The 27,196-nt window shown below is 42.7% G+C and overlaps 1 protein-coding gene across 2 annotated transcripts in view; it reads right to left on the bottom strand.

The window, feature by feature from the left end:
* The window catches only part of LOC140424480 (proteasome activator complex subunit 4-like), a 231,193-nt gene that overhangs the window by 147,056 nt on the left and 56,941 nt on the right, over positions 1–27,196 (bottom strand). For both annotated transcript variants that reach the window (XM_072507869.1, XM_072507870.1), the window contains 9 exons: positions 25,848–25,970; positions 22,152–22,244; positions 18,960–19,225; positions 14,329–14,515; positions 13,335–13,424; positions 10,320–10,384; positions 7,538–7,688; positions 5,034–5,132; positions 2,477–2,546 (listed from right to left, as the gene is read on the bottom strand). In XM_072507869.1, coding sequence (XP_072363970.1) covers positions 2,477–2,546; positions 5,034–5,132; positions 7,538–7,688; positions 10,320–10,384; positions 13,335–13,424; positions 14,329–14,515; positions 18,960–19,225; positions 22,152–22,244; positions 25,848–25,970 — 1,144 coding nt within the window. The remainder of the gene's footprint in view (positions 1–2,476; positions 2,547–5,033; positions 5,133–7,537; positions 7,689–10,319; positions 10,385–13,334; positions 13,425–14,328; positions 14,516–18,959; positions 19,226–22,151; positions 22,245–25,847; positions 25,971–27,196) is intronic.

Raw genomic sequence — 27,196 nt, 5'->3', positions numbered from 1 at the left:
TCAAGAGCGTACCATTAAAACCATCTGGTATAATCTTGAGAACCTACAGTGAAGGGTTATATCTTGATGAGAGTTGAAGCGAATGGTCAATCTGAAAAATTGACATTACATGTAGGAAAAGGATATTTTAATGCACTTTTTGGAAGAGCATGTCTGAACAAAATAAAACTAAATTGGCAAGCTGTGAACCAATTGTTTGATTAGAAGAACACGTCACAGAAACTCTTAGAAAGGTACAAGAAGATATTTGAAATCATTTTTGGTGAAACAATCAGAGTTGAGGCACACCTTAAGATAAAACCTGATAGTATCCCTAAATGCTTAAAGGCAAGAACTGCGCCCTGTGCAATCAAGCCAAAAGTCAAAGCAGAACATGAAAAGTTGATCAAAGATGGAGCAATCGAGAGCGCAACGACAAGGGATTAGACAATGCCAATTGCTCCAGTTATCAAGCCAGATTGTTCAGTAAGGATCTGTGATGGCTTTATCATGACGATTAACCCAGTGTTGTGTGCCAACCAGTATCCCTTACCATTAACAGAGGACCTATTTTCTGATTGTCAGGTGGATAACAGTTCAGGGAGATAGATTTGTCCCAAGCATACCACCAGGTGAAGGTAGCAGCTCAAGTCGTAACCTCTTCTAACTATTGTAATACACAAAAGACTGTTCTGGTACAAGCGCCTACCGTTTGGAAAAAGTCTTCATCAACCCTATTCCAAAAGTCCATGAACCAAATCCTTAGTGGCCTCAATGGTGATCAATGTTATTTGGACAACATTTTAATTACTGGCAGGACTGAACTGGAGCATCTAAATAATTTAGAAGATGCTTTCACGCATCTTGAAAGACACAGGGCTAGTTCGCTGTTCCTGTGTCTAAGTGCTGACGCCAACGGAGGATCCGTGGTGTTCCACGATGCAAACAAAATCGGCTCCACACCCACACCGATGCCCCGACCGGTGAGGGTCTTTTTAGGACTCATCAATTACTATGGAAAATTTATTCCAAATCTTGCTACCATATTAAAACCACTTTACACGTTATTATGTTCGAACCAAGATGAGATTGGACAAAAGACTGCGAAGTGGCATATATTAAAGTTAAAAATGTGCTAAAGAAATCAAATTCTTGGTTCATTTCGACCCCGAGTTGAAAATACAACTCACGTGATGCATCACCCCATGGGGTAGGTTCATTGTCTTTCATATAATGCCAAATGGAGACAAAAGACTCGATTTTGCTAAAAGGCATGAAATGAGCCCGGTGTGATCAAACCAAAAGTCGAAACAGAACTTGACAAATTGATCAAAGGTGGAGTGAGCGAGAGTTGACAAGCGCTGAACAGAATTATGCTCAATTGCAAGAAGAAGCCTAGAGTTTAATATTTGGAGTCAAACGATTTCATCTCTATTTGTATGGAAGACGTTTTACCTTGTTAACAGACCACATGCCTTGGAAAACAATTTTTGGAATATACAAAGGAATACAGTTTCTAGCTACGAGTCTTTTGTAGAGATGGTGCCTCATCTCAGCATCGCATAATTACGCAAAATTATATCAGAACAATATGCGAATGCCGATGCTCTACCAAGTTTACCAACGCAGCTAGAAAGCCAAATCACAGGAGAACTATGTGAACTACGTGTACTTTTCCCAGGTGAAACCTGTACCTGTCACTGCAGCTCAAGTGCAAAAACACACGTGGTCAAATCCAGTGATAGGGAAGCTCACGAACTTGATCTTGAAAGGTATACCACTGAATGAACAGAGGAGGAATCCGGAATTCAAACCATACCGAACACGGGAACTTAAATTGACGGTACAAAACGGAGTACTTCTCTGGAAAATCAACATTTATTTAATCTTACCGCCTGACATTTCTACCATAACACAGCGACAACAAAAAAACAAGTTGCTCACCGTGAACAGGCATGAAAACCAAGAAGTTTAGATCAAGGCTAAAAGACTCTCGTACAGATGTATACATATATAAATTGCTTAATAACAATACTTGGTCAAATAATTACTGTTCACCATGAGGGATGTTACATATTGTAACTAATGCCCTTCTATATAGTATGTCACATGAGTACATGGTGACGTCACCAGAAGCAAGTGGGAGATTTCCCTCTTTTCCATTTTAGACTGTGAGCAAGCAACACCTCTGCAATAAACGCCGACAACTGGTTAAGTAATGTACGGTGTGGCAACCTGGTTATCCTGTACTGTAAGTTAAAAGTAAACCCCCACAAACATAACAGAGCCTGTGTTATGTAAATCTTCCATGTTGAACTTTGGGTCAAATTGAACCACAATTTGCACCCTAATCTTTGTATCACAATCTTTATCTGGATCCATTCTTGCGAATACAAATACATTATGAACAACCTTTGAGTACTCCAGACTAAATGTTTAATTTCATTATCAACACAGGATTAGTGTAATCAATTAATATTGAAAGTACAATGCTTACTGATGGTTAGTTGAGCTATTACATTGCAGCAGTGTGGTACAAATCGCTTCAGGGCAGTTGCTGGACGACACTAGAAACAAAATATGAAAATAAGCGGTATAATCAGAGATACCAAAACATATATTTTTGGGGGAAAAATTCAGCTCATGGCAAATACGCAGTGCTTCTCAAGAAGTTGCACTTCTAAACATAAATGATTCAACCATATTCCGATAGTGGTGGACCATTTTACACAATCCTTTCAAAAATACAAGCTTAAACTGGATACCTCACTTCAGCAACCGGAATAACAGAACTCCAACTTCAAACAAATGGGTCTCGAATTATTCCAGCTTTTCAAAATAATCTATTTAAGCATTCAACCAATTGCCAAAAGCCATGGGGGTGCGTTTTACTGCCCCATAAGCTAGTGTATTTGAAGATTGTTTGTGGCGGGTGGGGGGGGGGGGGGCAACGAGGGTTGGTAATCTACCCCTTGTAAAATTCACCCCACGGAGGTATTCAACAATAGGAAGCTGCTACAATATTGTACTATTTATCCAAATAGAGTAATTACAAAGGCTCTTCAGCCTGTCCTGATTTCCCATGGTATCATTCATAGTAAGTAATACAACATGGTCTATTAAGAAGAAAGTGGATGTTGATCGAATGCAGCATTCATTGCCATTGCTGAAATTATGTCACATTTTCAGAGAAGTGAACCCGAGGCACCGCAACAAAGGAAGATCAGGATTTAGCAGCAACTTGAGCAAGGTCAACATAAAGCAGAAAATGAAGCTGGGCTAATGGTTGAGCTTGAGTCAGTGACTTATCTTTGTAACAGGCAGATTGGGCGCTGGGGATAAGTGGGTGGCAGTTAGGAGAAAGAATAGGCAAGTAATTTTTCAAAATTTAACTTCAAAGTAAGCCAGGTAATAGATTTAAAACATAATAAACATGACAGGAGAGTAATTTTAAAAATCAGGCGCAAAATAAAATTGGGGTCCAGGCAGGGCACACGTGATGTGAACATGGGAGTGGCTGGGTTTTCACAAGCTCCGGCTCTGCTCGTCTTTTAATCTGTTTTTTTAATCTGTTTGCACATTTGCTTTATTTCTTTCTTAGCATACATACGTTTTACTGAGTTCTGAGATTTATTGGTCAATACTGCAACACTATCGGTTTGAGACCAAATGCTTAAATCCCCATTGATTTGTGGAGGCTGGAAGGAGTTGGGGTGGGACCTTCTCACTAGTGCCGCAGCTGCTTTGGGAGGCTTCCTGCCCTGATGCTGTGGTGTGTTCCGGCAGATGCTTGCTGCTAGTGATGCTGATCTATCCGAATGTCTCGGCTCTGCGGTGCAAGCCGTCAAAGCCCAATTTCAAGAGTTGCGAGGCGTTTTAACGGAGGTGTTGGAGGCACACAAGGAAGTTCTTGTAACAGAGAGCAATGTCCTTAGTGGACTGAGTGAGCATATTTAATCCTGTCTCAGAGGCCTGGGGTTGGGTTGGCCTTCCAACTCCTGATCGTATGTTGTCCTGTTTCTGATGTTGATCGAGAGGAGTGACTGAGCCTGCCAGGTCATCCTCCTCTGCTGGAGCATGGCTGTTGGCCACCTGGGTTTGAGTGAGACGACATGTTGGACGCAATGAGGTTTTGTGCTTCAATCATTGGAATCCTTGGAACGTCCTGAAGTGTGTTCACCGTGTATGATCCTGCTTTGTCCTGGATTTCTGCTTTCTTTGTCTGCCAGTGGAGAAGTCTTAATCCCAACAGCCGCGTTGCCCCTCTATTGTTATCCTGAACTTTGCTCCCTGAAAATTACGTTGTTGTTTGTTGAGCTTGTCAATTTATTTGCTTGTAGGGAAGTGAATAATTTGGGTGTGGTGTCCTGCACCACTTGTTATCCTGATTTAATAAACTTATATCATGTTAAACTGAATGTTGAATTCATGATTTGTGCAAAGTACCCTAATTCTAATGTATTCTTAAGTGGTGGGGGAAGAGACGACCATAGCCTGAGCAGGAGGAGGGTTGGAGGGGTTGGGTTTGCAAGTTTAATTCTGTCCTTACTTTGTTTGAGGAAGGTCCCCCAGTGAGAGCTAATGTGTTTCTTTGTTTAGCGCCCTTTACTTTTCCAGGGCCAGGCAGACTATGTGTTATCCTTTTGAGGACTGGGATGTGTTTGGCCAGAATTGAAGCTAGATACATGATGCTCAACCTGTATTGCATTTTTGTTTAATAAATTTAGAGTACCCAATTACTTTTTTCCAATTAAGGGCCAATTTAGCATGGCCAATCCACCTACTTTGCACATCTTTTGGTTGTGGGAGTGAGACCCACGCAGACACAGGCAGAATGTGCAAACTCCACAAAGACAGTGACCCGGGGCCAGGATCGAACCCGGGTCCTCAGTGCCCTGAAGCAGCAGTGCTAACCACTGCGCCACCATGCTGCCCATATTGCATTTTAAAAATTTTTTTTTAAATGTTGCAATGAATGAATGTGACCATAATTTAAAAGGTAAAATCAGTTTTGAAGTTTCCTATCTATTTTAAGAACTCTAGAAGTTTCAAACCTTAGAAGCTGCCCGGCACATATCTGCCACCATTCTGCCAGCAATACGGGTTTCAAAAATATTTGTTGTAGCGAAGTTAAATACTTTGTCCAAAGCAACCTAGAGTTAAAATGGGTAAACAAATTATTACAGCATATTATTCAGTTATTTATTTTGCTAAAGCAAATTCTCTTTTTTAGCTTTTTTTTTTTAAACCCCTCCCTCCCCAGAAAATATACCATAAAATATCAAGCATGGTTACATTTCCAGCGTTCCTACTGATTGGTACATAAAATGCTCAGGCTTGGTTGATCATACATTGGAACGTAAAGCATTACACTTACAATTAACCAAACCTATTAGTCATAAATGCTATAATTATTTTGATTGCATTCAAGACATTTAGAAAACCTCCAAGTTAACATGACTTAGGCCAAGAAAACAGGAGATTTACATGAGACCAATGTCACCTCAATCTTTTCTGTTGTGCGCAGCTGATTCATTTCAGTGTCAGGTAGTGTTAATTTATCTTGTACAGTCACTTACAGGAAACATTGCACGAGACCAACTGCAAATATCCAAATTAGCTCCTTCGCTAATATTTTTTTTAAAATATTTTTTTATTCTCCTTTTTCACATTTTCTCCCAAATGTACACCCACCAACAATAAATAATCAGTAACAAATATGTCAATCCCCATATCAATAAGAACGATCCCATCCTCCCACCAAACCCCAAACATTAGCCCGCATGTTCACAAAAACAAATGACAAGAAGGAATTAGTGATCACCCATAATCGCCATTAACACACACAGCGCCCCTCCCCCAACCCTCCCACCCACACGCCCCAACTAATGATTGATGTTATCCAGTTCTTGAAAGTGCATAATGAATAATGCCCATGAATTGTAGAACCCCTCCATCATTCCCCTCAGTTCAAACTTAATCTTCTCAAGAGTCAAGAATTCCAACAGGTCCCCCCCGCCACGCCAGGACACAGGGTGGAGAGGTTGCTCTCCAACCTATCAGGATCTGCCTTCGGGCGATCAACGAGGCGAAGGCTACAACATCTGCCTCTGCACCCGTTTACAACCCTGGCTGGTCCGACACCCCGAATATGGTCTCCATGGGGCCCGGGTCCAATTTCACGTGCACCACTTTAGAAATTACCCTAAAAACCTCCTTCCAGTAATCCTCTAGCTTTGGACAGGACCAAAACATATGAACGTGATTAGCCTCCCGCAACGTTACCTTCGCTAATCTTAAAGTACATTCAGGTGGTAATTAAAATTTGCTGAAATAAACAACCTTCAAGTATGGACCAGCATTCCGGCTTTAAGGACACAAACTTCTTTAAATGTCTTGTGTTATGAGTACACAAAGAAACTTCAGGGGCGAAATTCTCCGGAAACGGCGCGATGTCCGCCGACTGGCGCCCAAAACGGCGCAAATCAGTCGGGCATCGCACCACCCCAAAGGTGCGGAATGCTCTGCATCTTTGGGGGCCGAGCCCCAACCTTAAGGGGCTAGGTCGGCGCCAGATGAATTTCCGCCCCGCCAGCTGGCGGAAAAGGCCTTTGGTGCCCCGCCAGCTGGCGCGGAAATGACATCTCCGGGCGGCGCATGCGCGGGAGCGTTAGCGGCCGCTGACGGCATTCCCGCGCATGCGCATTGGAGGGAGTCTCTTCTGCCTCCGCCATGGTGGAGACCGTGGCGAAGGCGGAAGGAAAAGAGTGCCCCCACAGCACAGGCCCGCCCGCGGATCGGTGGGCCCTGATCGCGGGCCAGGCCACCGTGGGGGCACCCCCCGGGGCCAGATCGCCCCGCGCCCCCACCAGGACCCCGGAGCCCGCCCGCGCCGCCTTGTCCCGCCGGTAAGGTAGGTGGTTTAATCTACGTCGGCGGGACAGGCATTTTAGCGGCGGGACTTCAGCCCATCCGGGCCGGAGAATCGCGCGGGGGGGCCCGCCAACTGGCGCGGCGCGATTCCCGTCCCCGCCGAATATCCGGTGCCGGAGACTTCAGCAACCGGCGGGGCGGGATTCACGCCAGCCCCCGGCGATTCTCCGACCTGGCGGGGGGGGGTCGGGGAATCTCGCCCCCGATTTTTCAATCACATGGAACTAACTTGTATTTGCACATAAACTAAGGGAAGGATTTACCGGCTGTTCTTGCCGGCGGGAAATTCTAGTCCCACCCTGGCGACAAGGGGTGCAGTCAACGGGAAATCCCGTTGGCAACGCAGGACCCGTCGATCCCGCTGGTGGGCTGCCTCCACTGCCGAAAAACTCGTGGCGGGGTGGTCGATAAATCCCGCACTAAATCTGTTACAACTGTAACATTTTGCAGTCTATTGATATTGTAAACAGATATTTAGTTGCCGCTGGGAAAATCTACTACTTCTATGGCAGCAGGAAAAATGGATTGCCGAGTAAAAGTACAAATATTTTAGAAACCATACTACAATATTTCCCTCTAGTAAATTTACAGATACAAAACTAGAAATGGATAACAATCTACGTACCAGAAAAATCTCTTTGGAGCACTGTGTGAGAATGGTACTAAAAGTTGAAGAGAGGCCCAGTTCCACCAAGCTTTCCACATGAGTCATCTTCTCAGTTTCTGTCTCTTCTCTGGTTTGTTCCAAGGTGCTTATTTCAATCAGAGCAAAACACCTAAATTCAAACAATCCACAATGTAAGTATATAGAGATTAAATTGTCTCATTATATTTAAGTTAAAAAAAACTCCTTTCTTTAATCTATCCAGCAGAATAGTAGTTAAACCAGAACTTTATTGAATCAAAATGTTATATACCCGACTTGGAAATCTTAAATATATTATGGAATAAGAACAAATACACTGCAAGGGACAGGCGGTATTCATCCTTAAACGGCAAGAGACAAAGTGATTTGCAAGGTAGTGATCATCGTTAGGAGGCAGTCACTGGATACTGGAGAGGTATATTGGCTTTCGGGATAAATTGACAAAGTGTCATCGATCCGAACTGTTGGCCTGGTTTTCTGTCTCCAAGTTGCTGACAGACCTGCTGCATATTTCCAATTTTTAAATTTTTATTACAGGAAATTACATACCCATTAGTCTACTTTCCATTCCACTTCAAGCAACTGAATAAATCCAAGATAAATTTGATTCTCTGTATAGTCAACAGCTCCAAGAGGGAAACGTGCGCGAGAATTATGTCTAAGCATATTTCTTGACTTTTCTGAGAAAGTGACCTCGGTACGTCCTGTGAAGAGGGTGATCTAGGCTTCCAAACAGTATTTGACAAAGTAGTCTGCAAAAAGCTATTGGGTAAGCTCAAACCTGTAGGGATTTAAATGTGTAAGAAATTGGCTGGAGGGTAGAAAACAATGAGTCCTCATTAGATGAGTTTTGTCAGAATTGAGGAAGAACTGAATGTGCTTCAGTGTTGGTGCCCCTATTACTGCTAATTTATATAAATGACAAATTCAGAAACAACGGCTCAGTATTTGCCAAAATAAAATAGTCAATTTCATGATAATCTTTCAACAACAGCATGGTGGCACAACAGGGCAGCACAGTGGTTAGCACTGCTGCCTCACAGCACCAGGGACCCGGGTTCAATTCCGGACTTGGGTGATTGTCTGCACATTCTCCCATGTCTGCGCGAGTTTTCTCCGGTTGCTCTGGTTTCCTCCCACAGCAACTTGTACTTAACCACTCTCAGATTTTCATGAAAGTTGCAGTATTTGCACATAATTAATTACCAGTCAAATTGATCACAGAAAGTTACCTTTAGCAATTTGTAGAGCAAAAATGCACTTAACAAATGAGAACTGGTTGCCTAACTTCACATTCCCTGCAGTTTAGGCAGTATGGGAGATCATATTGCGTTATTTGGGAAAAAGTAAGGAATTTGATAGGATAAAATCACAAAAATTATTTATTGTGGGCGGGGAATCCACAACAATGAGGCATTATCTTAAAATGAGGCTAGGCCTTTTAAATGTTAAAATGAATCATTTTCTCATATGCAGGGTAGGAAACATATGGAGCACTCTTCATCCAAAAAGCAGTGGGACATTTCATTTGACCAAGAACCAAGATAAAGATCAACATGTTTTTGTTCACCCACGTGTATCAGGGGATATGATCTAAGGCATTGAGGTAACAGACTAGCCATGATCTAATAGAATAGATTTGAGAGCTGAATGGCACTCTCCTGTTTGAGGTCCTAATTTTATTTATTTTAATAGAGTTCTGCCCACAGTTACTTACCTAACTTATTCTGTAATCATCAGTTTAACGTCTGCCATTTCCTGACTGTTCACCATAATCTCACATAAATTGGTGTTTAAATGGAACTATATTTGCCACAATACAGGGATAAGGGGACAAATGAGACACAGCAGACTGGTCATTCATTCTACAAACCAGCTGCTTTCCTTTCCTTCGCCTTTAATGGAAGTCTATCACCTAATCATTACAACTACTTTGATTTTAAACTACTACTTCAATGATCCACAAGAATTACCAACAGCACGCATTACAGTGGTTCAAAGTGTCAAGTATTATTCAGTCTTACCAAAAGCAATAAACTATCCCATAATAATTATATATTTGACAATTGCTGTGCAACTAAAGAAAATTATAAATTATTACATAATTGATGTGATTCAATTACTTTCAGAAAACTTGGTTTGCAGTTAAAAAGAAAATAGCCATTGAAGTCACAACGTCTGCAATATTAATGTGTACCATAGGAAAATCCCACATTTATTACCTACCGCAATCAATAAGTGGTTCACATTTGAAAAGTTCATTTTCTTGGAATCAAAGCTTACAGTGCATTCGCTTCCTATTCCATATGCTGTAACTAATTAGGAGTATGAGTTGATAACTTTTCTTCAGGGGGAGGGAGCACTTTGGATGAAAAATTGCCATTCAACCAGTCGTTGGAACCTGCTACTTCCAAAACTGTATACAAAATAACTTGGAGACTCTGCCTCCACTTCATTAGTTTCCCAAAGCAAAAGTTCAACTCCAAAAATTTCCATCATTGAATGTTGTTCCCCTATTTTCTTCACATTAATTTCCATGGTGTCAAAAACAGGAACAAATGTGGATTACTTGCTTATGGTGACATTTTTGGCCTTCAATGTTAAATGATCTAATCTTAAACAGATATTTATCAGCTTTTTAATAATGAGTTCGCAAATATAACAATCATCTTTTCTTACAAATCTGATGAAAAATAATTTATGTAGCATCGACAATGTGTGAACCTGCTATTATAATGATCCGTGAACCCGTTCAACATACCGGTCCATAAACAGAAGGACTAAATCTTCAAATTCTGCTGTGGCTGAGCAAAGTTCCCGCTCTACCTAAAACAGAAAAATACTTTCAATGTTATTTCAGTTACGAACATTTAAGAGTCAAAAGATTTTATGTGAACAGTTCAACAAGAATTATATCTTAATATGGATGTAAGTATTTTTTTTCTCAATCTCATCTTCCATCCATTTTTCTTCTCACATGAGGGGGATGACTCTTTCCAGGCTACAGTTTTACAGGAGCAAGACACTAATCATCTGAGTTAAAAGGGAATTCTTTGGGTTGTAAGGGTCCTTCCTGTTGATTCCCTTATTTCCCATTTCTTTTATTTTTGATCCATGGATGTTTAACAGACATATACATTTAAGTCGAGCAGAGGAATTTAAGAACTCAAAACGTTGCAATGTAGTGCACTAGCTTTGAACAGCAGAATTCAGACTTTTTGGCACCCAAGAGACTCGGTTTGATTGGGTGGCTGGTGGCCAATGAATTGGCCAGTAGGCTATATCCTGCCTGGCAGCAGGCGATGATTGGGTCCTACCCAAGAGGGATGATTTTCAGAGAACCAAGGAAAGGACAGTTGGGGTCTGGACGCTCTAGAAGAAGCTATGAGTCTCTTTTGCCAGTAAAGTTGTTCAGCTGCTGTATTTTCAAACCTACAGAGAAGCTGGATGAACATACAGTGAAAACCATTAGAGGCTGAAAGTAGAAGCCTTGAAGTGAAAGCCTGGACTGAATGAAGGTGTGTGAGAAGACAATCATCTGAAACAAAGATTCTTATCCTTTTACTTTCAGCATTATTTTTGCACCCCTCTTTTCCCTTGTGTGTTTGTCTGTCTTGTGTCTGTGTGGGTGTGTGAACATGTGTACATAGAGGGTGGGGGGGGGGGGGGGAGGGGGGCAAGAGCTAAAGAGAGGGAGTTATGAATTAGATAAGTTATAAAGTTGTATTTGTTTCATATCTAATTATAATTATTATGAATAAAAATTGTGTTTAAATTTACAAACCTGATGAATGCAGTATTGGGCAGCCAAGGGCCAAAGTATTTGGATGTTTTTCTCAGAATTATTTGTTAATTTCAATTGTGCTGCGAGTGGGGCGGGAATTGACCGGGCACAAGCTCAGGGGGTCGAAATAGGGTGGAACATTACATTGTACAACAATCCATGGTAGTTAATTTGCTTCAGTAGGACCTTCCGCCCCATCTGGGGAGAATTCCAACCTCCAAGAGCTGCTAACCAATCAAATAGTCAACAATTTTGCAGTTCCAAGCAGTGCCACCAGAGCAATGGTCACTGTTGGTACCTACATCCAGTCTCCAATGGAGACTGGTGGTGGAGCTGGACCCATAGCTCGGGGGGGGTCGGAGTATTGTCAGGTTCAGACTGGTCACCAAGGGCCACAATTCGCTCAGACAGCTGAGCTGCCCAACACCTCTCTTGTGCGCATTGTTGGGATAATGGAGGATAGCAAGGAACAGCACCCAATTTTACACGTCCTTTCCCCCCCTCTGCCAACCCACATCTGGGGGAATATAAAATTCAGCCTATGTGTGAAAGATAGAAGTGTTGCTAAACTACTTATTTGCAAGAGGCACTGCACGCAAACCAATCCTGTCTTAACTTGACGTATGCAGTCAAATAAAACCACCGACGCCCCAAACCTCTCCCTTGACCGTTGACCCTTCTCTCCTGCCTTGAATTAACCCAACAATCTGTGTGCTCCTCAGATTTTACAGTGAGAGAAGGAATTGGCTGTTGGTTCAAAGTTTTCATTATAATTTATTGTAGAAAAAAAGATGGAACCAGTATTTATGCTCCTGTGTGTGGGTGGTGGAGGGAGTGAATATTTGTAGAAGTTGTGGCAATCAAGTGGGCTTTGTCCTGGATGGTATTGAGCTTCTTCACTGCTGTTGGAGCTGCACTCATCCAGGCACATGGGGTGTTCCATTACACTCCTGACTTGTAAGTGGTAAACAGACTTTGGGGAGTCAGGAGGGGAGTTACTTGCTGCAGGATTCCTAGCCTCTGACCTGCTATTGTAGCCACATTAATTAAATGGCTGGTCTAGTAGTTTCTGGTCAATGGCAACCCCAGGATGTTGATAGTTGGGGATTCAGTGAGGGTAATGCCATTGAATGTCAAGGGACGATGGTTTGATTCTCTCTTATTGGAGATAGCCATTGCCTGGCACTTGTGCGGCTTGAAAGTTACTTCCTCTTGTTAGCCCCAGCCTGGATATTGTCCAGGTCTTGCTGCATTTGCATGTGGGCTGCTTCAGTGTCTGAGAAGTCACGAACGCTGAACATTGTGCAATCATCAGTCAACATCCCCACATCTGACCTTGGAAGGAAGGTCATTGATGAAGTAGCTGAAGATGGTTGGGCCCAGGACATTAACCTGAGGAACTCCTGCCATGATATCCCTGGAATGATATGACTGATCTTCACCAACTACACCATCTTCCTTTGTGCTAGGTATGACTCCAATCAGTGGAGACTTTTCCCCTGATTCCCATGGACTCTAGTTTTGTTAGAACTCCTTGATGCTATGCTTGATCAAATGCTGCCTTGATGTCAAGGGCAGTCACCCTCACCTCACCTCTTGAGCTCAACTCTTTTGTCCAAATTTGAACCATGGCTGGAATGAGGTCAGGAGCTGAGTGACCATGGCAGAATCCAAACTGAGCATCCGTAAACAGGTTATTGCTAAGTAAGTGCCGCTTGATAGCACTGTTGATGACCCCTTCCATCACTTTACTGATGATTGAAAGTAGACTGATAGGGCGGTAATTGGCTGAGTTGGATTTGTCCTGCTTTGTGTACAGGGCACACCTGGGAAATTTTATACATTGTGGATAAATGCCAATGGTGTATCTGTAACTGGAACAGCTGGTTAGGGGCTAATAAGCAGCAATTAACATGCACATCGCTCAGTTTCCCTAAAGCTTTAAGTTGTATTCAAGACAAAACACTTTTGATGTTTATGAAATGAGCTTACCTCAGATAGATCATTTCTCTCTTGCAAAACAGATGAACAGTCCACCAAAGGTACAAGAGTAGAAAATGTAGCTATAAACTGGAATGTGATCTATATGGAAATAAAATAATTTTTTAAAAAAAGCTCAATAACTAATTTAAAACAAATCAGTTACCAAAAGTACAACTCTTATTAAGATGTGTTGAGACCCCTGTTTTCTCGAAAAGCAACAGTAAAAAAATTAAAACAACGATGATATCCAAAAACAGCTACCCTTTGTCTATGTGGGCTATTTTTCTGCTGCCATTTTGGAATACAGTTAGACTAATATGATAACCACCAGTATCCGTGAATAACAAGCTAATGATTTTTGTTGCGTATACTGGTACACTCAATACTAATTCCTTCACTTTTGTAACTGCAATTCATCAAAACCCCAACCACAAATTTTCAGTGCACTTCATTTAATTTCTTCAATTACAAGATATCTATATAGCATTTTCAACATAATAAAATAAAACATCGCAAGGAGTTTCAGAAGGGCATTATAAAACAAATTATGGCACTAAGTCACATGAGGAGATATTAAGTCAGATGACCAAAAACCTGGTAAAGAAATGGATTTTAAGGTGTCTTAAAGTGAGAGATAGAGGTAGAGAAGTGGAGAGAGGTTTAGGGAGGGAATTCCACTGCTTAGGGGTTCAGCTGTTGAAGGCACAGCCACCAATAATGGAGGCATTAAATCATGAATTTTCTTGAGGGTAAAATTAGGTGAGCTGCAGACGAGGTGGTAAGAGATAGGGAGGGGTTAGGCCACAGAGGGATTTGAAAACGAGCATGATAACTTTAAAATTTGGACATTGTTTAACAGGGAGCCAGTAGTGGTCAACAAGAACAGGAACGGTGGGTGAACGGCATTTGGTGCAAGAAAAGGTAATCAAAAATAACTCTGAAAATGTTTTATTTAATTCCACATACATCTATGCATATATCTAAGAATACAGCACTAATATACCATGCATTTGCTGAAATCATTTGGGTCCACACCGGGTAGGGCTCTCATTAAGAGAGGTAGCATGTGTGTTGGGCCTTCAGGGAACCATTTCCCTCCAGAGACCAAACTGCGTGCAACTCCTATCACACAGCTTAGGGTCGCTGTAAGTTGGTGAGGTTCTGTCAAAGTCTGTAACGCAGGATATGTTCTGAAGATCAAAAATCAACAGAAGTTATATTTAAAAGCTGGATATGTGATTATAATGTATAATACAAAGAAATAAATTAATCTATTGCAACTAAAGATATCAAATGATGGCAATTTCCACTCTCTGTCTTTCTTTCCGTTAAACTTTGGGGTAATTTGCATTCTGTAGGTCTCCATTAACACTGATATGCAAGTAGTCAAAGTAATTGCCTAAAGGTAGCATTAAAAGTTTGTCTTGTTTTAGATATTCTCCTAGTAGAGAGAGATAATTACTCCCTTCAAAAAACATCTTGCACTTTGTGTGCCATAAGGCCCAATATCTAACATGACAATAGCATAATTCAACATATAACAATATACACCATTATTATCTGAAAGGAAAAATCATGGGCGGGATTCTCCCCTACTCGGCGGGGTGGGGGGGGGGGGGGTTCGGCGTAATGGAGTGGCGGGAACCACTCCGGCGTCGGGCCGCCCCAAAGGTGCGGACGTCTCTGCACCTTTAGGGGCCAAGCCCTCACCTTGAGGGGCTAGGCCCGTGCCGGAGTGGTTTGCGCTCCACCGGCTGGCGGGAAAGGCCTTTGGCGCCACGCCAGCCGGGGCCGAAAGGTCTTCGCCGGGCGACGCGGATCGGCGCATGCGCGGGAGCATCAGCGGCTGCTGACGTCATCCCCGCGCATGCGCAGGGGAGGGGGTCTCGTCCGCCTCTGCCATAGTGAAGACCAGGGCGAAGGCGGAAGAAAAAGAGTGCCCCCACGGCACAGGCCCGCCCGTGGATCGGTGGGCCCCGATCGCGGGCCATGCCACCGTGGGGGTACCCCCCGGGGCCAGATCGCCCCGCGCTCCCCCCAGGACCCCGGAGCCTGCCCGTGCCGCCTTGTCCCGCTGTTCAAAAGATGGTTTAATCCACGCTGGCGGGACAGGCATTCCAGCAGCGGGACGTCGGCCTATCGCGGGCCGGAGAATCGGCGGGGGTGGGCCCGCCGATCGGCGCGGCGTGATTCCCGCCCCCGCCGACCGGCGCAGCACGATTCTCGCCCCCGCCGAATCTCTGGTAGCGGAGACTTCGGGACACGCCGGGGGCGGGATTCACGCCAGCCCCTGGCGATTCTCCGACCCGGTGTGGGGTCAGAGAATCCCGCCCCATGTCTCTATCATGTCTCGCCATGTGCACCTTTCCACTTTTTTTGAAGGCAAACCATAAACCATTTGATGAAGTGAAGCCAGGTAGGCTGGTTCAGCTCAGTGGGCTAGACAGCTGGTTTGTGATGCAGAATAAGGCCAGCAGCGCGGGTTCAATTCCCGTACCAGCTTAGCCGAACAGGCGGCGGAATGTGGCGACTGGGGGCTTTTCACAGTAACTTTATACTTGTGACACTAAAAGGTTATTATTATTATTACAAGTGAACATATGAAGTAACAATGATGATCAATTCCACATGTCTTTCTTATCTTAAGCAAAATAACTTAGAAATATCCTCTTGCATTTTAACCTTTTTAACCAAGAGCAAAGCATTTCCCACAGCTTTCTGCAGTAAAAAAAAACATGACTAACAGTTAAAGTGTCTCTGTCTTTATCTCTATATTAACAACCAGAGACAGGACGTATGCCAAACAAATGCAGCAAAACATTGGGAACTAATGGTCTCCCAATATGATGGCTAAGACATGCTCATTACCAAGAAAAGCTAACACAAGCTATTTTGTTTTCAGTCCTTGGAGAAAAAACACTTCAATGTCCAGCCTTTGAGCATTTTAAAACCTAAATCTGTGTATATTCAGTCACTGATTTCAAATCATAAGAACGTTAACATAGAAGGTCATCATTCGGCCCGTCATGTCTGTACTGGGCCTCTGAAGGAGTATGTCACCAAGTCCTCGCCCCTTTCCCCCATAGTCCTGCAATTGTTTCCTTTTCAGATAATGATCCAATTACCTCTTGAAAGCTTCAACTGAACTGGTCTTCACCACACTCTCTGGCAATGCATTCCAGATCCTAACCACTGACTTCATGAAAAAGCTTTTCCTCATGTCATCATTGCTTCTTTTGCCAATTACCCTAAACCTGTGCCCTTTGGTTCTCAAACCTCCCATCAACAGGAACAGCTTCACCCTATCCTCTCTGCCCAGACCGCTCATGATTTTGAAAACCTCTATCCAATCTCCTGTCAACCTTCTTTTCTCCAAGGAAAATGGTCCCAACTTCTCCAATCTGTAGAAATTAGGTTCTTCATCCCTGGATGGATCCCATCGCATCTTTCCTAGTTTGGTGCCCAGAACTGGACACAAGATCCCAGTTGAGGCCCAACCTGTGTTTCAGACAGACTTAATACAAGTTCTTCGCTTCTGGGCTTTATGCCCAAATTGATAAACACCCAGGCTGCTGTAGGCTTTAATAACGCTCCGTCAACCTATCCCCCACCTTCAATGATTTATTCACCCATATACCAAGGTCCCTTTGCTCCTGAAGCCCCTTTAGAATTGTACCCTTTATTTGATATTGTTTCTATGCATCCTTCCTACCAAAATGAATCACTTCACACTTCTCTGCTTTAAATTTCATCTGTCACTTGTCCACCCATTCCATCAACCTATCTATATCCTTTTGATGTTTTACACTATCCTCCTCATGGTTCACAATAGTTCCAAGATTCATATCATCTGCAAATTTTCAAATTGCGCCCTGTCCATCAAGGGATATGGCCTTGATATCATGTTTCAAAAACATGATCCTTCCTTGCAGAAAAATACACCCGTTTGGTTATTTATATCCCAGTTCGCACCAGAATTCATTGTATGAGTTACAAAGCACAACTTCTACTATGCAATTGTGGCATAGTATATTTTTGCACTTAAGGGGATGAAATTCTCCAGAAACGGCGCGATGTCCGCCGACTGGCGCCCAAAACGGCGCCAATCAGACGGGCACCGCGCCGCCCCAAAGGTGCGGAATGCTCCGCATCTTTGGGGGCCGAGCCCCAACATTGAGGGGCTAGGACGACGCCGGAGGAATTTCCTTTGTTGCCCCGCGGAAATGACATCTCGGGGTGGCGCATGCGCGGGAGCGTCAGCGGCCGCTGACAGTTTCCCACGCATGCGCAGTGGAGGGAGTCTCTTCTGCCTTCGCCATGGTGGAGACCGTGGCGGAGGCGGAAGGGAAAGAGTGCCCCCACGACACAGGCCCGCCCGCGGATCGGTGGGCCCCGATCGCGGGCCAGGCCACCGTGGGGGCACCCCCGTGGTCAGATCGCCCCGCGCCCCCCCCCAGGACCCGGAGCCCGCCCACGCCGCCTTGTCCCGCTGTTCAAAAGGTGGTTTAATCCACACCGGCGGGACAGGCAATTTATCGGCGGGTCTTCGACCCATACGGGCCGGAGAATCGAGCAGGGGGGCCCGCCACCCGGCGCGGCCCGATTCCCGCCCCCGCCGAATATCCGGTGCCGGAGACTTCGGCAACCGGCGGGGGCGGGATTCACGGCAGCCCCCGGCGATTCTCCAACCCGGCGGGGGGGTCGGAGAATGACACCCAAGAGCTGCATCATTTAGATATTTCAGAAACAATTTTTTAAAACTTAATTCTATTTCAAATTTATTTTACAGTAGGAAGTCTTACAACACCAGGTTAAAGTCCAACAGGTTTGTTTCGATGTCACTAGCTTTCGGAGCGCTGCTCCTTCTTCAGGCGAATGAAGCCCTGTTGGACTTTAACCTGGTGTTGTAAGACTTCTTACTGTGCTCACCCCAGTCCAACGCCGGCATCTCCACATCAAATTTATTTTAAGCAGATTTCAGGTAATATGAATTCATTATTTAAAAAAACCATTAACAATTTCACCAAGAGGGTGGCACGGTGGCTAGCATTGCGGCCTCAGAGTGCCAGGGACCTGGGTTCAATTCCGACCTGGGTGACTGTGGGGAATTTGGGTGTCCGCTTGGGTTTCCAGTTTCCCCCAAGTCTGATGACATGCAGGTTAGATGAATTGGTTATGACCAATGGACTACGGGGATAGGGCAGAGAAGTGGGTCTGGGTAGAGTGCTCTTTCAGAGGATCGGTGCAGACTCGATGGGCAGAATGGCCTCCGTCTGCACTATGGGAATTTTTTTTTTTAAATTAAAATTTTTTATTTTTATTTTTTAAAAAAAGAGTACCCAATTCTTTGTTTCCAATTAAGGGGTAATTTAGCGTGGCCCATTCACCTACCCTGCACATCTTTTTGGGTTGTGAGGAGGAGACCCATACAGACACGAGAATGTGCAAACTCCACATGGACAGTGACCTGGGACTAGGATCGAACCCAGGTCCTCGACATCGTGAGGCTAACCACTGCGCCACCATGCTGTCCGCACTATAGGGATTCTAAGTTACTGCTTCCATAAATGTTATACGAGTAATTAAGTCAATTGCTGCCATCATAAAACAGAAAGGCCTAAATTAAAGACTTACTTTTCAAGTACTGGTGGGATAACAAGCTCTGGACGAATCTGAGCCAGATTTTGAAGGGCCTGAGCAGCCTCCAGACTCCCAGTCTTACTGAACATAGCAAGCAGTACAGGTTGTTTGATGCTTTCCACAAAATCAGTAATGTCCTGGTCAGTCAGTTTATGGCTATCTGGTATGATGTTTAGCCAGGTTTCCTTTTTGTATCGTTCTCTGTGCAGCCTTCTCACAACACTAGCAGGCAACCGTTGTAATAACTTCATCAGTTTCATCTGTTTTAAAATAAAAACAATTCCTGATCCATTAACAATGAGGAACAAAGAGGATGCACATGAATGATGAGGAATTCTGATAAAACACTTCTGATAAAAGATAAAAGTTGTGGTGATTTGTGGTAACTTTTCTTCTACGGGCAACACAGCAGAAAAAGGAGCAAATTGGGACGGAGTGTGGGTAATCATCACAGGGGGTGACGTCTTCTCTTGGGCAGAAAACATCTAGAAGACATGTAGGGACTGGGACAGCCGGGAGTCTGCTCTAGGGCAGCTGGCCTCTGTATAGTTTTGCTTTATAATAAAATACCTTTTGTGTTTCGAAAGAAGTATGTGAAAGTGCAAAATTACACAAATGAAATATAACTCTTGGTAGGCTATCCAAAGAGTTAAATTGGCAACATCCAGAGGTTGTCAGTCTGGAGCTGGAATATTTTGTTTCTATGAAAAGGGTTAAAGTATGGAAATGCATTAACAAAGAATCCAAGTCAATCACAACATATAATAAAGAATTATATAAATACGCAAATATTAAGAGTATAAGGGAAAATGGGGAAATCAAGGTGGAGTTGATCATTGTAGGCTTGCATTAATACAAGCAAAACGGGCTAAAGAAATGATTTCTTCTGGACTGAAAATCTCTAAGACTTTACTTATGATCCTAGTATCCAAAGCAAAATATCTGAAATATTTATTAAGTGTGATTTCCTGCCTGGGATTTAACCACTAACAAAATCACATAAAACACTGACAATTTTAAAAACATGGAGGAGGAAAAGAAAATCAGAGTATCAGGGAATGTTAAAACATCATAGTAGTGAAATGCATGTACCCCAAGAGCATCTAAAGCATGGTTTTCAAACAGTGCAGTATGGAGAGACCCTGCTGCAAAGCCTTTGGGGAAGGCAATATCAACTAGGCAAAGGAAAAGAGTATACAACAACATCTAGGCAAAAGCTACAAATACACCATCTTGGGAAATGGTATGAAATTTCCCTGCACAATCCTCAAGGTCACAACTACAAAAAATGAAATCAAAATAAGGTGGGGGAGAAAAGAAAGAAAAACAGAGAAACAATTTAAGCAGTTATTGTTTTTCTAACTGGCAGAAAACTCGCCATTAACCATCAAAATGTATCTTGTTATAAAGCAATAGTTCGTATAGTTAGTATTCTTTTTAATGGTTAGATTATATCCCAATTTTACAACACCAGAAAGGTTGTTATAAAACATTAAGGGATGAACAAAGGTATGACCAATTTATCTACTTGAAAAGATAGGGTCTGATAAATTCCTGGAAATAATAGCTTTGGACATAACAATTTACATTAAGTCCCCAATTAACGTGGGCTTACATAACATAGTGTAACTTTAACATTGTTAATGAAGCAGTGTCAGTGTATCCATTTAACGTTGCCAGTTTTGCTTTAAAGCCGTTTACTACAGACTTCCTCTCCTGTGACATCCCCGTGTACAAATCTTTCCCACAGCACTTCAGCTCTCGCCCCAAGTCCTTTCTGTACCACTCTCTGCCCCTTCACGCACCCCCGCCTACTGATTTTGCCTCCCATTGCTCTCTGGCTTTGCCTCCCATCTTCTGTTCTTACTTGGGTCTCTTTTCAGCTGTTCGGCTCCTGGCTTCATTGCTAGTTCCAATTCTGAACTGAGTTTCATCTATTGGCAGAAGTTAGTCAGTGCAGAGTCCCAGAATTCCAACAGCTTCCTCCATCAACCAACTTTTGCCACTAGCTGAAGCCTGGTCAACCTAAAATTACAATCCTGAGGTCAAGTGTAATATTTAAAAAATATCATGTATTATATTTCTTTCATATTTAGTTAGTTATTTTATTTTCCAAGTTTTTTCACCTAGGAATGCACAATACTTCACACGTACGTTACAGTACTTCAATTTGTACATTGGCTTTCCCCAGGTAAGAACATTAGCATTAACATTGAAGCCTATGGGAACCCGTGGTTAACTTAAAGTAGTTTCATTTAAAAGTCACAATTTTCAGGAACACTACCACAAATTCAAGTGAGCATCCCTGTAGTAATAAAACCTATAAAAGATGAGAACCAAAATATTGTGAGAAATATTACACAAAACATTCAAATCTCTCTGCTATACTCCAAGTATTCTTGCAAACTATGGCATTCAATATAATACCAAGTATTTCCAGCTGTGGTGTGTGTTGGGCAGGCAGGTTGCTTAAATCTGCAAAATCTATTGCAGCAATCAAGTTATTTCCTGGTTGCGGCACTACTTACTGCTAATGCAGACATGTAAATACAGATAGAAATTAAATTCAAAGAAATTTAAACATCCATGCAAGGCGTAGCATTTTCTCTGCACCGCCTACAGGTCACAGTTGTTTAAAAAGAGAAAATATTAGGTCTTAGAATAGAAATTCACAAAACAAGCTGTGCTGGATTGGCCACACATTATACAAAGTGCCTGATTTTCAGTTCCATTTGTAGATACTGGAATTAAATATCTGGTGCAGAATACAACAAGCGGCTAATCAAATAGCACATATTTTGCACCACCGCCGGACACGCATTTTTGTCCAGTAGAATTTTAATTCAGGGTGAAGCAGAAATAATTAGGTATTGAGCAATATTTAGATGGTCTTGGTCAATGATATTTCAACCTACTGATCTTGTGACATAAAAACATACAAAGATCATGTCAGGCCCCTTTAAAAGTTATTTTACCATTCAGAGTTCCGTTAATGTACTTGAAATATTAAACCACATCCACGGAGTCATTATTAGGCATAGTTTGCACATTTTGTATGAACTGTCTAGAACAGGCAGCTGATAACATCCACTCAAATAACTAAACAACTGAACAGGTAGCACTCCGCCTCTCATTGTTGCATTATTATTTATTTTCATAGATGTAATAAAAATCAGAAATACCTACCAACCATCTCCCATTATTAGAAGGATGGTAGAACGATTCAATGCTTTTAAAAAATCCACTCAGATGCTTCTGTGCTAGTTTACTGGGACCGCCCTATCAAATTGAAAGATTTCAAAGTTGTTATTCAGTTTGTACAGCATGATGTTCAAACTACACGTCAGACTTTACACTGAAAATTCAAAACGGAAATCATTTTGCAGAAAAAGTTTTTGCTTTTCTGATCCTTCAAATTTGTTTTACTAAACATAATGGGCAAATTCATAATGGAAAAGTACCCAAAATTCTAATCCTATAACAAATAGTGGAACAATGGAACATTTACTTACACAATGACACTTTTTCTGGAACTTGACTAATATCTCCTTGATCATTGAAACTTTCATCCATGTCTTCTGAACATATTTCCATGATAGACAGGAAAAGATCAATCGATCCATCAAGCTTATCCCATGTTGTCATCTGCAACTCTCACCATCCCCACCTCACAAGTCAATGGTAGAAACAAGAGTAGACCATTCAGTCCCTCTCATCTCTACTGCCAGTCAATTTTTTAAATGCGTTTAAGGGATGAGCATCACTGGTTAGGCCAGCATTTATTGCCTATCCCCAATTGCTTTGAGAAGGTAGTGGTGAGCTGCCTTATTGAACTGCTGCAATTCCCGAGGTGTTAAGTACAGTGTTGTCATAGAGGGAGTCCCTGAATTTTGACGCAGTGACAGTGGAGGAATGGCAACATATTTCTAAGTTAGGATGGTGAGTGACTTGGACGGGAACGACCAGGTGGTGATGCTCCCAGGTATCTGCTGCCTGTCCTTCGAAATGGGAGCGGTCATGGGTTTAGAAGGTGCTGCCCAAGGATCCGAAAATTAGATCATGACTGACCTTTCATTTATATGCTTTTGATACATGTCCATTGATAGTTGTACCTCAGAGAGCTTACATTTTTATAACACCTTCCACTTCCTCAGCATATGCCCAAAATACTTAATAGCAATTGAGTACTTATAAAATGTAGTTATTCTTGTAATGTGGCAGTCAATTTGCACATTGTAAGATCACCAAAACTGCCACAAGATTGACAATCAGATCATCTGTTTTAATGATGTTGTCTGAAGGTGTTATAAAAATGTAACGGCCGGGACAATAATGCCAGGGGATCTTTTACAGCCATCTTAGAGGGAAGACAGGACCTTGGTTTAATATTACTCCTCTAACATTCCAGCAACCCCTGTTGATTTTGATCTTGAATGTTTCAATTCACAGAGGATCTACAGACCCGGGGCAAAGAATCCCAAATTTCCTACTATTCTTCATGTGGAAATATGCTACATTCTTAAATAGCTGAGCTCTAATTAGAAGATTGTTCCTCTTTGTTCTGAATTTCCCCATCAAAGGAAATAACTTGCGTATATGTTCTGTCAATTCCTTTTAGTTTTAAACCTCTTAATTAAATCACCGAAATCTTCTAAATTCAAGGAAGCACAAGCCGTAGTTATGCAACTTGTCATAACTTCACCTTTTGACTCTGATTTCATCTTGGTGAATCTGCATTGAATACCCTCTAAAGATAATATAAAATACCCGAGGTCGTAAGCTCCAAGGCTTCGCACTAGTTCATGTCTTGCTTTCCAAAGTGCCTCATGCTTTTCTATGTTCAAAACATTATGCAGATGCAACACTGTAGTTGCATCAGAAATAATTCACATCTTTGCCATCAAAGACCATTCTAAGGGCTTGATGCTAGAGCAGTGAGAATCATGGACGATGTATTTTGTAAAAATACTTAACCCTGCTGATATACTGCATAACTTTAATTATTGTTCTGTATCAGTACCTGAACTACCTTTGTTCTTCTGGAAGTTACATTTGTTAATAAATCTGAACAAGTAGTTTTATCCTGCATGAAGTAGTCGCTTGACATTTTCTAACGTAATGGAAGAAAATGATGGGCATTACACAAATGTTAATTGTTGTGTATTGGCTTTGGTAACTTGCATACAACAAGGAGCAAGACATTTGTTCTCCTTACGGAAACAGTTATTTAACTGTTCATGGTCATGAGGCACATCAACTCCAAACTCCCAGAATTCCTAGATCCACTGCAATTCACATGCTGCCACAACCGGTCCATAGCAGGCGCCATCTCCCTGGTCCTACACCCATCCCTGGAGCATCTCGACAACAAGGACTCCTACATCAGACTCCTATTCATTGACTACAGCTCTGCCTTCAACACCATAATCCCAACCAAGCTCATATCAAAGACCCAAAATCTAGAATTTGGCTCCTTACTCTGCAACTAGATCCTTGACTTTCAGACCCATAGTCCACAGTCAGTAAGGATAAATAACAACACCCCCTCCACAATGGTCCTCAAACCGGGGTCCCGCAAGGTTGCTTACTGAGCCCCCTACTATACTCCCTATACACAAACACGACTGCGTGGCAAACTTTGGCTCCAACACCATCTACAAATTTGCTGACAACACGACCGCAGCGGGTCGGATCTCAAACAACGATGAGTCAGAATACAGGAGGGAGATAAAGAACCATGTTGGAGTGGTGTAACGACAACAATTTCTCCCTCAATGCCAGCAAAACTAAAGAGCTGGTCATTGACTTCAGGAAGCAAAGTACTGTACACACCACTGTTTGCATCAAAGGGGCCGAGATGGAGATGGTTGACAGCTTCAAATTCCTAGGTGTGCACATCACCAAAGATCTGTCCTGGCTCACCCACGTCGATGCTACGACAAAGAAAGCACAACGGAGACTATAGGAAACTAAGGAAATTCGGCATGTCCACACTGATTCTTACAATTTTTACAGGTGCACCATAGAAAGCATCCTATCTGGCTGCATCACAGCTTGGTATGGTAACTGTTTGGTCCAAGACCGCAAGAAACTTCAGAGAGTCGTAAACACAGCCCAGTCCATCACACAAACCTGCCCCCCATCCATTGACTGTCTACACCTCCCGCTGCCTTGGGAAAGCGGGTTGCATAGTCAAAGACCCCTCCAACCCGGCTTACTCACTCTTCCAACTTCTTCCATCGGGCAGGAGATACACAAGTCTGAGAACATGCATTAACAGATTTAAAAACAGCTTCTTCCCCCGCTGCTACCAGACTCAGACCCTCTTATGGACTGATCTGATCTCTTCACACATCTTCACCCGAAGCCTGTGTCTATGTATTTACGTTGTGTATTTTATGTCTACCCGATTATGTATTTTCTTTTAATGTTTGGAATGATCTGTTTGAGCTGCACGCAGAGCAATACTTTTCACTGTACCTCGGTACGCGTGACAATAAACCAAACCAATAAACTTGAAAAGCAAAACTTCCAATTCCCACTATCCCCGAGGGATCCCTGTAACAAAATCAAAAGCAATCACTGCTGAATAAGATTATTTAATAATGAGGACAATGGAGCAGATCAGTCTAATAAAACTAGCTGTGGATAATTAACACCCCCGTCTTCCCATTCACAAAAACATTTGACATTATGATGGTATTGCAGCATGTTTGATTGGACAATTATGATGGAGCAATTAAATAAAATTGGTGTACAACAGAACTTCTTCACCACAAAAATGAATTTAAATAAAATACTTAAATATATTTATTAGCATCTATCAATAAAATCTGTAGACACATTCTATGAATTACAATAGGTCCATCATTAAATACTGACCAGCATGGAAGAGATCCAAACCACCACATGGCCAATTTCATAAGCACTTGATAAATATTTGGAAATTAAAACTTGGCTGCTTCCTACAGGCAGATTTAAGCTCCTCAGAATTCTGGTAAAAATCTGTAAAAATATAAAGCATTCACCAGACAATGTTATATTAAACACAAGTTTTGGATATTTAATTTTACTTAAGATACCAAAATCATTAACAAACAAAACCAGGATTAAAATTGTGGTAGCATCTTTTCTTCTGATAAGATGTTTGGATCATTGACAATGAACACCTTTAATAATGCAAAAAGATTCTGAATCAATCAGTGCTTTATTTTAATTAATACATTTAGAGTACCCAATTCTTTTTTCCAATTAAGGGGCAATTTAGCCTGGCCAATTCACCAACCCTGCACACCTTTTTGGGGTTTGGGGGTGAGATCCACGAAGACACGGGAGAATATGTAGACTGCACATGGACAGTGACCCGGGACCAGATTCGAACCCAGGTCCTCGGCACCATGAGACAGCAGTGCTAACCACTGCGCCACCGTTCTACAATGACTACTTTCAATTACTTAAGAACGTCAAGCTTTTGTTTCTGGGATGCCGGTTTGCGAAGTTGGAGGAGCTAAGGGAGATGTTTAGGTATATACAGATCCAAAATTTTGCCAGGAAGGAGATACAAAGCTTTCCGATGGCGCCGGCTCCCACACTGTTGGAAGAGATATTGACGACAGGGGGAATAGAGAAGGGGGTGGTGTTGGCAGTGTATGGGGTGATTCTGGGGGAAGATAAGGTATTTCTAGAGAGGATTAAGGTGAAGTGGGAGGAAGAGTTGGGGGAGGATGTTGAGGAGGGGTCATGGTTAGAGGTGCTCAGAGGGTGAATGCGTCAACTTTGTACGCAAAGTTGGGGCTGATACAGTTGAAGATGGTATAGGGTGTACCTCAAGGGCGAGGATGAGCCCTTGAGGTACACCCAAACCATATGTTTTGATCCTGTCCAAAACTGGAGATGTATTGGAGGGAGGTCTTTAAGGTAATCTCAAAAGTGGTGCACGTGAGACTCAAACCGGGTCCCCTGGAAGCCATATTCGGGGTATCGGATCGGCCGGGGTTGGATGCGGGTGCGGAGACAGATGTCTTGGCCTTCGCCCCGCTAATCGGCGGAAGGCGGATTCTATTGGGGTGGAGGTCGGCTTCTCCGCCCTGTGCCTCGGCGTGGCGATCTGCTGGAGTCCTTAACTCTCGAGAAAGTAAAGTTTGAGTTGAGGGGGAGGATGGAAGGGCTCTACAATTCATGGACCTTGTTCATCATGCATTTTCATGAATTGGATGACATTGAACATATGG

This window comes from Scyliorhinus torazame, chromosome 1 (assembly GCF_047496885.1).
Source record: "Scyliorhinus torazame isolate Kashiwa2021f chromosome 1, sScyTor2.1, whole genome shotgun sequence".
In the NCBI taxonomy this organism is placed as follows: Eukaryota; Metazoa; Chordata; class Chondrichthyes; order Carcharhiniformes; family Scyliorhinidae; genus Scyliorhinus; species Scyliorhinus torazame.
Note: the sequence above shows the minus strand (reverse complement) of the source record. Positions and strands in the feature narration are given on the sequence as shown.